The 16,833-nt window shown below is 35.9% G+C and overlaps 1 protein-coding gene across 1 annotated transcript in view; it reads left to right on the plus strand.

Annotated features, from left to right (window-relative positions):
- Positions 1-358: 358 nt before the first annotated feature.
- The window catches only part of LOC102249155 (chromosome unknown open reading frame, human C14orf39), a 38,905-nt gene continuing 22,430 nt past the window's right edge, over positions 359-16,833 (plus strand). Inside the window, exons 1-7 of the mRNA XM_014545952.1 lie at positions 359-407; positions 1,801-1,897; positions 7,805-7,894; positions 11,946-12,133; positions 12,224-12,266; positions 14,209-14,329; positions 15,692-15,771. Coding sequence (XP_014401438.1) covers positions 359-407; positions 1,801-1,897; positions 7,805-7,894; positions 11,946-12,133; positions 12,224-12,266; positions 14,209-14,329; positions 15,692-15,771 — 668 coding nt within the window. The remainder of the gene's footprint in view (positions 408-1,800; positions 1,898-7,804; positions 7,895-11,945; positions 12,134-12,223; positions 12,267-14,208; positions 14,330-15,691; positions 15,772-16,833) is intronic.

Raw genomic sequence — 16,833 nt, forward strand, 5'->3', positions numbered from 1 at the left:
AAGGACACATTCGGAAAGGACATATTCAGAGATATTTATTTCATAGGGCATGTTCTTTTGAGAGCTCTGGGTGTCTGTGGACTCCAGAGCATTCAGACAAGCACCTATAAACAAGTGTGAGGGCGCCCCCGGGAGTCTGCCAGGCAACAGCGGTCAGCAAGTATTGGGTGAGGTGCCCACGAGGTCTCTGCCCAGCACTGAGCTGAATGGGTCTCTGCCCTCCCCAGTTCTTGCTCCATCCACATTTTCCTGTAATAATGCTATGTTAACAAATGTCTTACTGAATATGTGCTGTTTTGCATATGACTTCAGAAAATCCTTCCTGATAATTTTTTTTTTCTTAAACACAGTATTCAAGATGAATGACAGCCTATTTGTCAGTTTGGACAGACTTTTGCTAGAATTTGGTAGGTATGAAATAAAAATAAAGAATTATGTAGTTATTTGTATGATCACTTGCTATTTTAACAATGAAGTGAAGTCACAAAAGAATTATTTATTTTAGTTTTTCAGTATGAGCAAGATATAAGTACTAAAGAAGATATGATTCGACGAATTAATAGTAAGTAGTTTTGCACGATAAAAATGTCTTAGTTTTTAATTTCTTATGGCATGCAAGGTAATATGCGGTTGCCTTGCTTAGGGTAACTTATAGTTGGCATTATAACTTTTGTGCCAGTTCTATTGAGAGCCTAGTAATGTCCTATTCTGTATTCAGTATTTAATTTGTGTAGAAGAATTTTGCTTTAAGCTGAAATGACCCTCTAAGTGCAATTGAAAATAATATTTTTCTCAAATAACACAGGTTATTTCAAACATTTGAGTGAGTCAGGGGCCAGGATTGATGGATGCCATATTTTTCAGGGATGATAATACTGAAAATAATATTAAGAGTGAGATGGCAAAGCAAATTACATAAATACAGTATTTTAAGATTCTACAGAAAAACTATGAAAAGAAAATAGAACCATTAATTTCTTAATAGTTCTGAAAAGGTAGAATTTAGTTGTCTTTTCTGCAACAGAAAAGAATACAGGCTATTAAAATTTTACTTTAATCTTTTTAAGAAACTATATTTTACTTTTATCTGTTTTAGTCACTACTAAAAAGAAATGAGTTGAAGGTGCATTTAGTAATTAATTGACATGGAATTGAATTGAAATTTCACATTTGTCAAAAACAAAACTCTTATGTTAGTATCATATATGAGTAAACATTTACATGAACTCATGGCTTCATTAGATGTCATTGATCTTAGATATCACTCTAACCTTCTTACAATAAAAAAGGATGCTTATCTTTCTCTTCAATCCCAAACACAAATCCTTAGCTTATGGGTCTAGGACAGTGATGGCGAACCTATGACACACACGCGTATCAGAGGTGACACGGGAACTCATTTTTTTGGTTGATTTTTCTTTGTTAAATGGCATTTAAATATATAAAATAAATATCAAAAATACAAGTCTTTGTTTTACTATGGTTGCAAATATCAAAAAATTTCTATATGTGACACGGCACCAGAGTTAAGTTAGGGTTTTTCAAAATGCTGACATGCCGAGCTCAAAAGGTTCACCATCACTGGTCTAGGAGCAAGCCTGGCTTTGGTTCTGTGCTTTTCAGTATAGGGCCCTTCCCATCTCATTTTCGCTCCATTCTCTGGCTATCTTCCTTTTAGGTAAATTGCCAAACTCTTTTTCTATTATATTTGTTTACTTTAATTTTATGCTTTTTACCTTAAGAAAATAAATATTTTCTTTTTTTTTTCAGAAAGCTTTGAAGATATTAAACAAAATAAAGCAATAATTTGTAAGATACAGGAAACTATAAATACAACAGATGAGGAAATTGGTTATTACTGTAAACATAGTAAGGAAATCAAAGACAACTGTAGTAAGTGAGTATTTGAAAGAAAAGAACTTTGAGTAATTGTCACTAGATTCTTTTATTCAAGGTTTCTGAGTTTAGAATCTGCTGTTTTATAATAGTATTTTATATTAGCACAATGATGAATTAAGTCTTAAATTGCCTTGTAAGAAGGGATCAGAGGAAGTTCAAAAGAAAAAAAGTGCTATAAGATCTCTCTAATTCAGATCCAACTAGTCTAAATACTGAATTTTGAATAATCTAGATTCAGTATATAAAATTACTATTACATAAATAAATTTGAAATAATTTACATCTTTGAATTTTCAAGATTGTATTTTTGTCTAGTAGAATCTAGTCTAAAATTAGTAGCTTTCCAAAATAAAAGTATTCAATATGTTAAGAATTATTTCAATATGGCATCAGGTTTTAGATTCTAGTGCTTAAATCCATTGTAAGATATAACCATTTTGAAATAAAGAATTGTCAATGGGACTTTATTGTATATACAAATACTTAACAATAAAATGTTAGAGGAGAGGAGAACCAACATGGCAAGGGTAAACACTAGTACTCATCGCCTCCCACAGCCACATATAAATTACAACTAAAATACAGAACAACAGTCATTCAGAACCATCTGAAGGCTGGCTGAATGGAAGTCCTACAACTAGAGCAAAAAAGCAAAAAGCACATTAAGACCAGTGGGAAGGATGGAGGCATGGAACGTGCTGGTCCAACACCTAGGTGTGGCATTTTTTTAATCGGAAGGGTTATCTCCAAGGCTTCTCATGAGAAGAAGCGGGGCTCAGACCCACACCAGACCCCTAGCCCAGGGTTCCAGAGCTGGGAAGAGAAGTCCCTGTAACTTTGGGCTGTAAAAACCAGTGGGGATGTGGCTGAGTGACACAGAAGCTGTTGGAGTCCCGGGTGTTCTCTTAAAGGGCCTGTGCACAAACTTACATGATCCCGCTTCCTCTGAGCTTCAGCACCAGGTGGAAGCTTTGGGGGAATCTGGGACATATGGGGAAGAACTGGACTGTCTGGCATTGGGACAGGAACTAAGGGGCTGCTTTCTCTCAGACAGGGGTGCTCACAGTGGTCATTGTTCCTGTGCTGGGCCCTCCCCTGTTGCAGAGCTAACTGGCAGCCATAACTGAGTTTCCATGAGCGTGGCTTACACTGTTCACTCTGCTCTGGTGATTCCCTGAGACCCCAACCCATCCAATTTGCAGCCCCATCCAAACTGTTTGCAGCTGCTTTTCCATATGAATGGCCTGTCCTGGGTCAGTGTTCAGACTTTGCTAAAATCTCTTAAACAAGCAGCAGCTGGCATCAGCGTGCTCCAAACCTATCAATAAAAGGCCCAAGAGCCGGCACTAGCACCAGCCTGTTTTGCTTCAACGCTGGGCGTCACCTAGGCTCTTGCCCAACACAAGTAGAGCCATTTGCAGGTCATGGTAGCTCCTGCTGGATGGCCCCAGGCAGTGGCTGACTTTGCACCTCCTGGGAGGCTCCAGAGCCAGTGCACTGGTGGACAGCTTCAGACCATACCTGATTACCACTCTACACATTCACAAGTGATACATTCAAGGAACAGACTCAGTGAGCACCAAAGCTCCACAGAAACAAATCCTTCTCCATAGGGGTATCTCTTGCACAGAAGTTCTTCCATTGTAGATGCTGCTGGTCCTCATAGCCAATTGGCCTAGAGGTCAATTCCTCCCAGGGACGCCAACAGCAATCAAAGCTCAACTACAACAAGACTGCATACAGCCCACACAGGGGCACACTTAGAGTGCTCAGCTCAGGTGACTGGGGAGGCTTAGCCACTGGGCCCCATAGGACACCTAATACACAAGGTCACTCTACCAATTCCAGGAGATGTAACAGCTCTACCAAGCACATAGAAACAAACACAGGGAAGCAGCCAAAATGCAGAGACTGCTGGATACAGAGTTCAAAATAATGATACAGAGTTCAAAATAATGGTTATCTGGTTACTCAGGGGCCTTAATGAGATTTTCAAGGGACTTGGTGAGACTTCAAGGATTGTAGTGAGAATTTCAAAGATATGAAAAAGGACCAGTCAGAAATTAAGCATACACTAACTGAATAAGGAATAATTTACAAGGATTCAACAGGAGAGTAGAGGATTTCAAGAATCAACTCAATGATTTGGAATATGAGGAAGCAAAAAAAAAAAAAAAAAACCAATCAGAAGAGCAAAAAAAAAAGAATCCAAAAATATGAAGATAGTATAAGGAGCCTCTGGGACAACTTCAAGAGTACCAACATTCACATGATGGGGGTGCCAGAGGAGAAGAGAGGGAGCAAGATATTGAAAACCTATTTGAAGAATTAATGACAGAAAACTTGCCCTACCCAGTGGAAAGAAATAGACTTACAAGTCTAGGAAGCATAGAGAGTCCCAAACATGAGGAACCCAAAGAGACCCACACCAAGCCACATCAGAATTAAAATGCCAAGGGTTAAAGACAATCTTAAAAGCAGCAAAAGAGAAGTAGTTACTTACCAAGGAGCACCCATATGACTATGAGCTGATTTCTCAACAGAAACTTTGCAGGCCAGAAGGGAGTGGCAAGAAATATTCAAAGTGATGAATAGCAAGGATCTACAACCAAGATTACTCTACCCAGCAAAGCTCTCATTTAAAATTGAGGATCAGATAAAGAGCTTCACAGACAAGAGAAAGCTAAAGGAGTTCATCACCAAACCAGTATTACATGAAATGTTGAAGGGTATTCTTTAAGAGAAAGAAAGAGAAGAAAATGTGAACAATAAAATGGCAATAAATACATATCAACAACTGAATCTAAAAATTAAATGAACAAGAAATCTAATAAACAGAATAAACTGATGAACAAAATAGAATCAGAGGCATGCAAACATGGATCAGATTGACGAAACTCAGAGGGAAGGATGATTGGGGGATGGGAAGAGATTAACCAAAGATCTTATATGCATACTAGAGGCCTGATGCATGAAATTCATGCAAGGAGTTCGGCCCTCACAGCCACTGCAGCTTGCCTTGGCCCTCGCAGCCCCAGCTTCATCTGGAAGGTTGTTCGGCTGTCTAGTCTAATTAACATATTACGCTTTTATTATTATAGATATATTGCCTATGGACACAGGCAATAAAGTGGTGAAGGCCTGGGGCAGGGTGGGAACTGGGTGGAGGGGGGAAATGTAGGGACATCTGTAATACTCTCAACAATAAAGATTTTAAAAAAATATATGAAAAAAATAAAATGTGTTAAGTTTTTTGTATTTAATTTTATGTGGATCATTGTCTGTATTAAGTACTATATCTTAGATTCATATTTATTTTAAAATATTTTGTTATTCAAAATTTTAATAAGTCTTTTTGGTTTTTACCTCATTACTTTAAAAAAAAATTCATAGTTATTCTTGACATTGAGCCTGAAACCCGGTCATGGCCCTGACTGGTAAATGAACAGTGATCTCTTGGTTCATGGGTTAATGATCAAACTACTGAGCCACACTGGCTGGGCCGCAACAGACCTTTTTAATAAATTTTCAATATTATTACATACTAGAGGCCTGGTGCATGAAATTCATGCACTTGGGGGGTTGTCCCCTCAGCCCGGCCTGTGCCCTCTTGCAGTCAGGGAGCCCCCAGGGGATGTCTGACTGACGGCTTAGGCCCGCTCCCCGCCTAAGCTGTCAGTCGGACATCCTTAGTGCTGCCGCAGAGGTGAGCCAGGCTTCTGGCTGAGCGGTGCTCTCCCTGTGGGAGCACACTGACCACCAGGGGGCAGCTCCTGTGTTGAGCATCTGCCCCCTGGTGATCAGTGCGTGTCATAGTGACTGGTCATTCTGCTGTTCGGTCTATTTGCATATTAGCCTTTTATTATATAGGATACTGCATGCATATCTATCTACATATCTTTTTTTTTTACAAAGATGGGAGTATACCATATTTATTCTTCAACTTGTTTTTTTAATTTTAACAATATGTAATGTAAATGATATTACATATGTAATGATTATGTATAGGCTTCATTTTTTATCAGCTCCATAGTATTTTTTAGTATTGATGTATCCTAAGTTATTTAACCATTCTTCTATTAATAGACATTTAGGTTGTTTTCAGTTTTTTTGTATTAGAAGCAACATGTCCAGGTATCCTTTCACATTTATAGACCTAATGCTATAGGATAAACTTCTAGAAGTGAAATTGTTAAATCAAAGAGTATGCATGCACATTTAAACATTTGATAATGTCAAACTGCTCTTCAAAAAGATTATACTAATTTTATACTCCCACCAACAAGGTATGAGAGTTTCTATTTCTTCAAAACCTTGCCAGAACAGGAATTAGTAATGTTTAAATTTTTTGGCTATCTGATCTATAAAAACTATATCTTGTTGAACTTTAAAAAATTTTTTTGATTTAGGTTTTATTGTAATGGGTTTTACCAGTGGTTTCCATCAACTAACTGCAATGGGTACTGGGAAAGAACTGATAGTTTTGCCAGAGAACCTGCTGTATTCAAGATGTATTGTACTTTATACAATTTCATCTCTGCTGGGTTCTGAGGACCGTTAGTAGGATCTGTTGAGTTTAATGCCGTGACCACCTCTAGTTTATGATGTCAGCATGCTGGTTTAGAAATTTAAATGTTAAAGATGATTTCATAATAGTGCTAGAAAAAAATATGGATGACATCATAATCTTTGAGAGAAAAAAACTTTTCCAAATATGTCACCAAAAGTAGAAATCACATAGGAAATGGATAAATATGACTACATGCAGATTAAAAAGAAAGACACCCTAAATTGATACAAAAGCCAAAAGGAAACAATTTATTTAAACAATAATATTAGTTATTTTTCAGTGTTGAAACTATATGGATGATATTCTGTGCTTCCAAAGTGGGCATTTATACTTTTTGAATCTGAAAAAATAAAAAAGATTAGAAAGAAGAGTTAGAGAAAATATTTGAACAATACTTAGAATGGAGGCTGCCATGATATATGCTAATTTTAGATTTTTCACATTGGTAACACTTTTTGAGTCATGTAATAAAAATGTATAAGATGAATATTTATTTTACTATTACCATCTGATTTTATAATTCATTTATAATTCATTTTGGCCTAGTTTCTTTTTTAGTTCAGGAGGGTGTAACAACCCGGCTTTTTAAGTTTCAAAGGAGAAAAAAACCTCTCTTTAGGCCTTATCCTAGCTCTTTGAATGCTTACTCCAAAAGAATTTCTTAGCCAAGACATTTGAAGTATGATGAGAAAGAAAGCCGGATGTTGCAGTGTTGCAAAGGATATTCTAGAAATGCCATAGCAATACGTACACAGTCCAGTCATGTTACAATTGCTGCTTCTCTAGTCATGATTCCAAAATGGGTTTTATGTAAAAACTAGAGGCCCTGTACATGAAATTTGTGAACTCGAGGGTGGGAGGGTCCCTCAGCCTGGCCTGCGCCTTCTTTCATTCTGGGAGCCCCATGATCAATGGCCCTGCAGAGGGAGGCCCCGCTTGGCCTCCCTCTGTGGGACGATCGTGGGGCGATGGCAGCCCCCTCCCCCCCCCCCCCCCCCCCCACCTACCTGCCTTGGCTGGCCTGGTGCCAGTGCATGTCATAGCATGGTCATCTGGAAGGTCATCCAGACGGTCGTTCTGCTGTTCAGTCATTCAGTCAATTTGCATATTATGCTTTTATTATTATAGCTTAACAGATAATGATATTTGAGCATATGTATGATTGCATGAAGGATGGTAGTGATGATGGGAGATGGGACTATTTTTCTTGATGTAAGCTTGTTTTCTCCAGGAAGGGAAAAATTTGTTTATTTTTAAATGGTTGCATTCATTTTCATGATCTCTAACAATTCATTTATCATTCTGAGATGCTAATTATCATATTTTTTTCCGTAGCTGGAAGCCAACATGTGATGTTTTTCATAAATATGAAGACTATATGAAGGACCAATTTACTATTTATCAGGAAACAATTGAAAAAGACAAGTACAGTATATAAATGCTTTTATTTTGTTAAACCTCATCTGAGGGTATTTTTTCCATTGATTTTTAGAGTGGAAGGGAGGGAGAGGGGCAAGGGGGAGAGAGAAAGAGAGAGAGAGGAAAAAAAAGAAAAACATCGATGTGAGAGAGACACATTGAGTGGTAGCCTCCCACATATGCCCTGACTGGGGCGGGGATCAAAACTGCAACCCAAGTATGTGCCCATGACTGGGAGTAGAAACTGGGTCCTTTGGTAAGCAGGCTGATGCTCTAACCACTGACCTACACCAGCCAGAGCGAGTACCTATATTTAAGCTTATCAATCCTGTAAGTATTAATAGGATATGCTTTGTAAGAATGCAGAAATTTTGTACAGTGGGGAGAGGGGTAGTTTTTTGTTTTGTTTTTATTTAACTTTATTTTCATTGTTTATACTATAACAGATGTCTCCATTTTTCCCACCTTTGCCCACCTTCACCTAGTCCTCACTCCTCCTTCCCTCTGGTCAAGTAAAACCATGTTTTGGACTCTTGGGGTACCATTAAAGGCCTACCTATTTGTTATATAGCTCTATCAAACCCTGGATTTGTTTACATATGTCCTTAAATAGAAACTATCAATAGCAATTGCTGTAGCAGAGTGCTTCAATTAATAGTGCTTCAGTTATGACTAAGTTGTTATAAGCAAGCATCTGGGAGACTAGTTAGCTGTAGATTTAGCTTATGAAAAATTTGGAATACAGGTTTTACCCGCAACCCAAAAATAGAGCATTCTTATGAAATCCTTCATAAGCTGAAATGGCGTCAAGTGAAGAAGCAGTTACCATCAATTTATATGGAAACATTTTTGAGCATTTCTGGACCTAAAAATAATCTATTAAATCATACCAAATAACATTAACATTATAGTAAAAGCAGGAATGCACAAAGTAAATTGAGATAAAGCACAGCTGTTCACAGGCACAGTTCAAGGTTATGGTGGCTTGATAATGAGATGCTGAGTGTAGTTCCCAGGGAAGGAACTTGGTAGTGCCAGTTTCACTGCTGATATTGCAATATCCTTCATATTAAAAGAAGGTAGAGACTGAAGGTATAGATTTGATCTTCATTGGCTTTTGAAATCATGAAGATAGATGAGATAGCCCAGAAAAATGTATAGAGCAAAAATAAGAGAAAGGTAGAATACATGATCATTCAAGGAAAAGGCAGAGGGTGGAATTAGTAAAGGAGACTGTTACTTTGTCTTTTATAGACCATGCTTCCATCCAAAAAGCATTTGAGATACTTTGTATAAATAGTACCACAGTGTTAAAAGAAAACTAAATATAAAAGTCAAGGCTACAGAGAAGTAAGGATAATATAGAAAAATGAAGCCTTTGATCAGGATAGAAATTCATACTACATGGTTTTGCATATTTGTTAGATATAGGCATAAATTAGGCTTTGAAATTCCTAGTAGTAGCCAAGACATTATGGAAATGTGATCTGTTTGGAATTCAGAGTAATCATTTTAAAAACAAAAAACAGTTCAATTGCTTAGGATAAGTAGAGGTTTTTCCTGGTAATAAGAATTGAGAGAAATTTCTCCTCTTGGTTCTCATAAAGGGGAAATTATGCAATGTGATAATCAGTATCTTCAATGTTCACCCCCAAATAAAATATATATTATTGCTTCTGATAACATCTCTCAATGCAAGCCTTGGTTATAAAAGTTATTAAAATGATTCTATGAGGGGCTAATGAAAACCAGTACAAACATGGACTTTTTTTTATCTTGTTTGTTGTGGATTACTTCTCTTAGCTCACCATAGCTATTTGTTAAAGCTATATTTTTCTTTCTTAAACCAGCCACATGGGTTGATTGAGTTGATGAGTTAATACCAGGCATCTATAAAAAGAAAAGAGTCTATTTGTTGGTATCATGGGTAATGAAAGAAGTAAAGGCACCAGCTCCTTGTTTTTCCTAATCTCCCATCCCTGTCCCAGGCATTCACAAAAACTAGTATAGTTGGCAACAGATAAGATAGTAATGACTCTTCTTGAATTATGACTTGGCTATGCTGGGCTCTCTCAGAGTTCCTATACAGAGTATGTTAGAAGAGTGGGCAGGAATATGTAATAGGAACAGGATAGATGTGGTGTGCTAATCTCATCAGAAACTGGTGTCTCAGACTCAGTTTTCTTACAGGTATTTTCCCTAAATTAGCACCTAATTAGCAAATATGCATTTAGAGGAATAGGAGCTTGTTTGGGCTCAACTGCTTTATCTGGTTAAAAGGGAACAGAGTTTAGTAATATTAAGAAATTAAAACATTCTCAAGATTCAGACCTGCTAGTACAAGGCTGTTAGCCCTACTTTTCTTCTTACTATACAAGCAGTCTATGAATACTTGTTCTTCTTTACTCCTGTGCTGAAGTGAGATAACCATTATTGTATTTTAAAATAATTTCCCCATATAGTATGGCTTAATTTATAAAATTTACAAAATTTTGAGGAACATTAAGATTATTTTTAGAATATTTTCTATGAGTATTAATTCTTGAAGCTAAGTATTTTATAAGAATTTGGGTAAAAAGAGGATAATGAATATTTTAGGCTTTGTGGGCTACACAGTCTCTGTTGTAACTACTGAACTCGGCTGTTGTGGTGCAAGAGCAACTTTAGACAATATAGAAATGAATGACTATTCCAATAAAACTTGGTTGATGGACATTACAGTTTGAATTTCACATAACATTTTTAAATCTTTTTTTTGGTTAATGGATATTTTTCCATTGATTTTTAGAGAGAGTGGAAGGGAGCGGGGGAGACACGAGAGAGAAACATTGATGTGAGAGAGACAATGATTGGTTGCCTCCTACATGAGCCCCAACCAGGATGGGGATTGAGCCTGCAACTGAGGTACCTGCCCTTGACTGGAATCGAACCCGGGACCCTTCAGTCCACGGGTTGATGCTCTATCTACTGAGCCAAACAGGCTAGGGTTGAATTTCATACAACTTTAATGTGTCATGAAATATTATTATACTTTTTATTTTCTTCAATCATTTAAAAATGTTAAAAAAAATACACATTTTTAGCTAATAGGACATACAAAAACAGGTGGCAGGTTAGATTTGCCCCATAGGTCATAGTCACTGACCCCCTACTGTAGAGCAAGCAAAGGTCAAATGAGAAGGAAGAGTTAATATCATTTTGCAAGAATTAACTGTCTCACTCAAGACTTGTACCTAAATAGATGACCACCCACTTCTACCTGAGTTGGAATGGAGTTCCAAACAGTGCTGAAATTTTCTTTCTAAAATAGTTTTGAAGTATACCAGAATGGTTGTGAAACCAGAGTTCTAACACATAGAACATGACTTTTTGTAATCATTTTGGCTTAGATAATTGAAGAAGATTTAAAAGCCGTAGTTATAGAAGTAGCTAAACTGGGGAGAATAGAGACTCAGAACTCAGGGAGAATAGAAATTCAAGAAGTGATCAAAAGAACCAGGTTGTACCCTGGCCAGTGTAGCTCAGTTGGTTGGGTGTCATCCCATGCACCAAAAGGTTGCCAGTTCGATTCCTGGTCAGGGCACATACCTGGTTTCAGGCTCAATCCCTGGGGTTGGGGGGTTGGGGGGGATGCAGGAAGCCGCCCATCGATGTTTCGCTCTCACATCATTTCTCTCTCTCCCCCTCTCTTTTCCTCTCTCTCTAAAAAAGTTAATCAAAAATATATTTTTAAAAAGAGCCAGGTTCTGTAATGTCAGTTGGAAAGAGAGCTAAAAAGAGATCACTGAGTTAGACAAATTAGCTCATCGGTGACCTTGGGAAGGGTAGTTTCATCAGAATGGCGAGAACGGAAGTAGAAGTGGATTAAGGAGTGAATAACTCAGGTAGTGAAGAAAAAGTATAAGAGTTGGAAAGTGTGATGGAGTTAAGGAAAATAGGGAAGCAGGGATAAGTAGGTATTAGACTTGCCTTTTATGCTTAATTTACTAGACTTTAACAAGTGATAGTTTTAAAAAATACTCTGTGATGATGACATCATTTTTAAAAATTTTAACAGAAAAATGTACCATGGTTATATATGTCAGTATAAAGATGTTTTGAAGCAATACCAACTAAAATACTCAGAAGCACCCCTTTCACGTGAATATTATGAGAAGAAAAGAGAACATGAAGAAATTCAAAACAGAGTGTTGGCATGTACTGAACAACTAAAAATGAATGAAACTATTTTTATGGAATTTCTAGGTATTAACATTTTTATTGTATATTGTTTTAATAGTGACATCTTTTTAATGAAAATAGTAACTCAATCTAAAATACAACTTTGTTTTTCAGTGCCTGCTCCCTTTCCATCACTTACTAAATGGACATTACATATGTATCCACAATAGTACTTCTACTTAGAATTTTTATTAGATAAGTATTATTTCTGCATTTTAATTGTTATTGTGTTTCTTTGGTGAGAATCACATGGGTTTGTTTTTGGTTTAATTCAAAAATTTTAGAGTTTACTTTAAAGTTCATCTGGGATTAATTTTCATATGTGTGCATGTGATTAGAAGAGGCAATTTTAATGAGAATGAAGTGCTATATGTATCTGGCTTTAAGTGGTATGTCTTAGAAACCAAACCAATGAAAAAGTCATCTTGCTCTGTCTTACCAAAGAAAGAATTCCAATTAAGTAGTTGATTCTAATTTGTTAGGATGGAAAGCGGTAAGGAGGTGGAGTCACAATCATTCCTTCACCTATTGAAATTCATTAGGTATCTGCCTTGTGCCAGACAGTGCTCAAGAAGATACAGAGCTTTCTTGCAAGGAGCTTTTAGTAGGGAGAGAGATGAGTAGGCAAATATTTTGATACAGTGGCATTGTATTAGAGTCTTAAATAATTCTTAATTGGTCTAAGTCTCATTTGTTTGTTAAGATCTTGCCTGGTGATGAACTTGGAACTTTAATCCTCTTCCAACCTCCACAATCCTTCATATGCTTACCTATCAGATTATAACTCCACTGTTTGTACTAAGTCTTCTTTATCCCTGTACTCTACCTTTCTTCATTCTGCTTCATCCTCAATTACCCTTTTATTCCTTTGCTGCTTGCTCTCTCCGTGTTTGGGTTTTAGCTTTTTCTGTTCTTGGTTGTTCATCTGCTGCCCATTTATGTTTTAACTTCTCAATAGGAAAGGGAAGAGGTTAGGAGATGCAGAAGGTAGAGCAGTAGGGAGTTGGATGTAGGAGGGATGAGATGTATGAATGCATGGCAAACAAGAAGAGGTATTACAGGTAGGGAGATGATTTAAATGTCTATATCTTAAAATTTAAATTGATACTTTTGATAATGGCATAGCATTATAAATAATGTTCATCTGAAATTTTATGTTCATACAAGTCATATTTTAAGGCAGAATAGAAAAGGCCTGACAGATTTTCTATGGAGTTTTTGTTTACTGTCCTATTAGTATTTATTTTTAAATTCTCCTAAATGAATTGTAGAGTAACTTAGGGAATTGTAGTAGCTAATAACCATGCAGAATATCTATTAACAGCTGAAAAATTCTCTACTTGAAATTGGGTATAAATTCAGTTCAAGCAGAAAGTCCAGATAGAAGTTCTAGCTCTCTTCTGAGTTCTGCAGGGTACACTGATGAACCTTACAGAGCAGGAAAAGGGTGGATTTTTAATGTTGACTTTGGAAAAAATAAATAATATGGAAACACGGGAAATTAGATTTGAACCTGAATTGGTTGTTTATTATTAGTCATGCCGAATGACATGATGATCTTGGGTAAAAAAAACAAAAGCAAAAAACCACACTGTAAAAATACTTAACTGAAAGAAAAAAATCTTAAGTATTTTGGATGAAATGTGTTTTGTTTTTGTTAATCCTCACCAGAGGATAATTTTGAGAGAGAGTGGAAGGGAGTGGGGGAGACACAGAGAGAGACACATCGATTTGGTTGCCTCCCACGTGTACCTGGACCAGGGCTGAGGATCAAGCCTGCAATCAAGTTAGGTGCCCTTGACTGGAATTGAACCTGGACCCTTCAGTCTGCAGGCCAATGCTCTATCCACTGAGCCAAACCGGTTAGGGCTGAAATGTTATTTTTACTGTAAGCTCAATATATAACATAGATAAACAATAAATTTTCTTTGTCAGTTTGACAGATGTTTATATTCTGTTTTCATATACTGTTAGTAATATTAATTATTGTTTATGTGGAACATAAGTATATATAAATGTTACATTATATTATTTCTGATATAATATATGTATTATAAATGTAAAATCTGTTTGCATAACATAGTTCCTTAACATATAAGTGTTAATTTGAGATGTAAAACACAAGATATTCTTAGACATGCCAACAATTTTTCCAAAATTTCACGTGAATTGAAGAAAGAAGTAGATGAAGTGGAAATAGAAATTAAATATTTAAACCAGGTATATGTTATGTGTATAAATGTAGAAATGTAATGGTATATTACTTTAAGGTCTTAGAAGAGTTATTTTTAAAGAGCCTCAGTATGGACAAGGGCATATGATAATTTGTTTGCCTCAGATTGCCTTTGGAGCTAAAATGTAGGTATTGAGTATATCCAACTCTGGATTTTGGGGACTAGTTTAACTTTCTTTGGGGGCTGAGGAAGAAAATGATGAAAAAATATCATCTAGCTTAATAACAAAAATTTAAAGGCATTAAAAGAGAACACGACAGTAAATGGTTTAAAGGACTTAATTTTGAAAATGTATGACTATAATCTTTATAGAGCTAGGCTAGAACTAGTTTAGCCTTTAAGATTGATGGTACATGATATTTTCTTGAGTACATTTTTAAAATTGATTTTAGAAATAGGAAGGGAGAAAGAGAGAAACGTCGATTGGTTGCCTCATGTTCACACCCTGACTGGGGGACCTAACTCGAAACCTGGGTATGGACCCTGATGGGAATCAAACCTGCCACCTTTCAATGCATGGGACAACGCTTCTACCAACTGAGCCACACCAGCCAGGCTTTTGAATATATTTTTAGTGCCATCTATTGAAATGTGGCTTTCATTGACAGGTATGTGAACAAATCAAAGTCTAAATTTTTCAAAATTTTGAGAAAAATTTAATAGCTAATTTTCTAAATTTTCTGAAAATTGTGTTATATGGTATATTGATCATTCATAGGTATGAGGTTCAAGATAAGTAATATCATTTGACTTCCTTTAAAGTTTGTGGTAATTATGTCTCTAAGTAGGGAATCTGTCTACGTTGCTTCTAACTGTCCTTTTTTAAAAAGTGTAAATGTCAAATAAAATAAAAAATAAAAAAAAATTAAAAGGTGGAAGTTCATTGAAATCTAGGTTTGCTAATGGAGTTGTAAGGAAAAATTAAAGAAGTAGGATTTATTGTTAATTTAGCAACTTTCACTAAACAATAGCTTATACTTGCTACAATATAAATCTTGTGGTAATATAGAAAAATCATATTTATTATGTCTCTAAGTAGGGAATCTGTCTACGTTGCTTCTAACTGTCCTTTTTAAAAAAGTGTAAATGTCAAATAAAATAAAAAATAAAAAAAATTAAAAGGTGGAAGTTCATTGAAATCTAGGTTTGCTAATGGAGTTGTAAGGAAAAATTAAAGAAGTAGGATTTATTGTTAATTTAGCAACTTTCACTAAACAATAGCTTATACTTGCTACAATATAAATCTTGTGGTAATATAGAAAAATCATATTTAATAGTTAAGGTAAAGCGTGTTCCTTAATACTTTGTAGGTAATTATTTTATTTTGCTTTATCATTTTTATTTTTAGCAGATTACAAGATTTTATGAAACTAAGAATCTGGAAGAGAATACTAAAAATATAGAAAAAAGAAAGGAATTGAAAGAAAGGTATAGGTAAACTTTAAAATGGGATTTTATGTGAACAAATATTCTGCATCTAACAATTTTATTCTATATTTTATCCCAAGCCACTGATATTTATACAGAATGTATATTCATATTTTGTGCATGATATTTTCTATTAATTTCTTATGAAAAATATTAATTTATACCTTTAAATATTATGGGCTGATTTTCAAATTTGCTTGTTATTTAGTACAGCCAAGGATAATTTATAAAGAGAAATGGGATAGCAGCAGCATATTCACTGTTTTATAACCTGTCAGTTGTACATTTCATCCAGTTTTCCACGATGAGTCAGCAATGGGAAAATAGTAGGAGCAGCAACATACTTACCTTTTTATCATCCTGTCACCACCTTGACCAGTTCTTCCTTTGCCAGAGAGAGTGAAGATGAGCCAAAATGCTACTGAATTGTGGCATCATGTGTTTCCTTGTCATTCATCCTAATGGTGATAAAATAGACATCAGTGCTGGAGGCATTTAAAAAAAGATTGACTTTGTCTGTTATTGTGTGATGAAAAAACAGATGTATTACTATTGCTATGTCTGATAAACTTTCTGTTTTTCTCATCTGCCTATACCCTTTTTCATTCTTCTTAAGTTTCTCTCCTATGGCTCCATTGCTTTTATCCTGATTTTTCAACACATTCCTCTCCCAAATTAATTTTCCTGATTCCACTTTCTTGGGTCTGTTATTTTCTTGATTCCCCCTCTCCCATGTCTCACATTCACAGTAATGTGTCTTTAATTTTGTAAGTCAAATTGATTAGAAAAAAAATAGTAAATGTACAGAATCTCACTTTATTGACAAATTTTTAAAAAATGTATTTTTATTGATTTCATAGAAGAAGGGAGAGGGAGAGAGAGATAGAAACATCAATGATGAGAGAGAATCATTGATTAGCTGCCTCCTGCATGCCCCACACTGGGGATCAAGCCTGAAACTCAGGCATGTGCCCTGACCAGGAATCGAACCGTTGACACTCACATCGGCCAGGCTATTGACAAATTTTTAATATGAAAATTCTTTATATTGAAAGGAACTTA

This window comes from Myotis brandtii, unplaced genomic scaffold, assembly GCF_000412655.1.
Source record: "Myotis brandtii unplaced genomic scaffold, ASM41265v1 scaffold423, whole genome shotgun sequence".
NCBI lineage: Eukaryota > Metazoa > Chordata > Mammalia > Chiroptera > Vespertilionidae > Myotis > Myotis brandtii.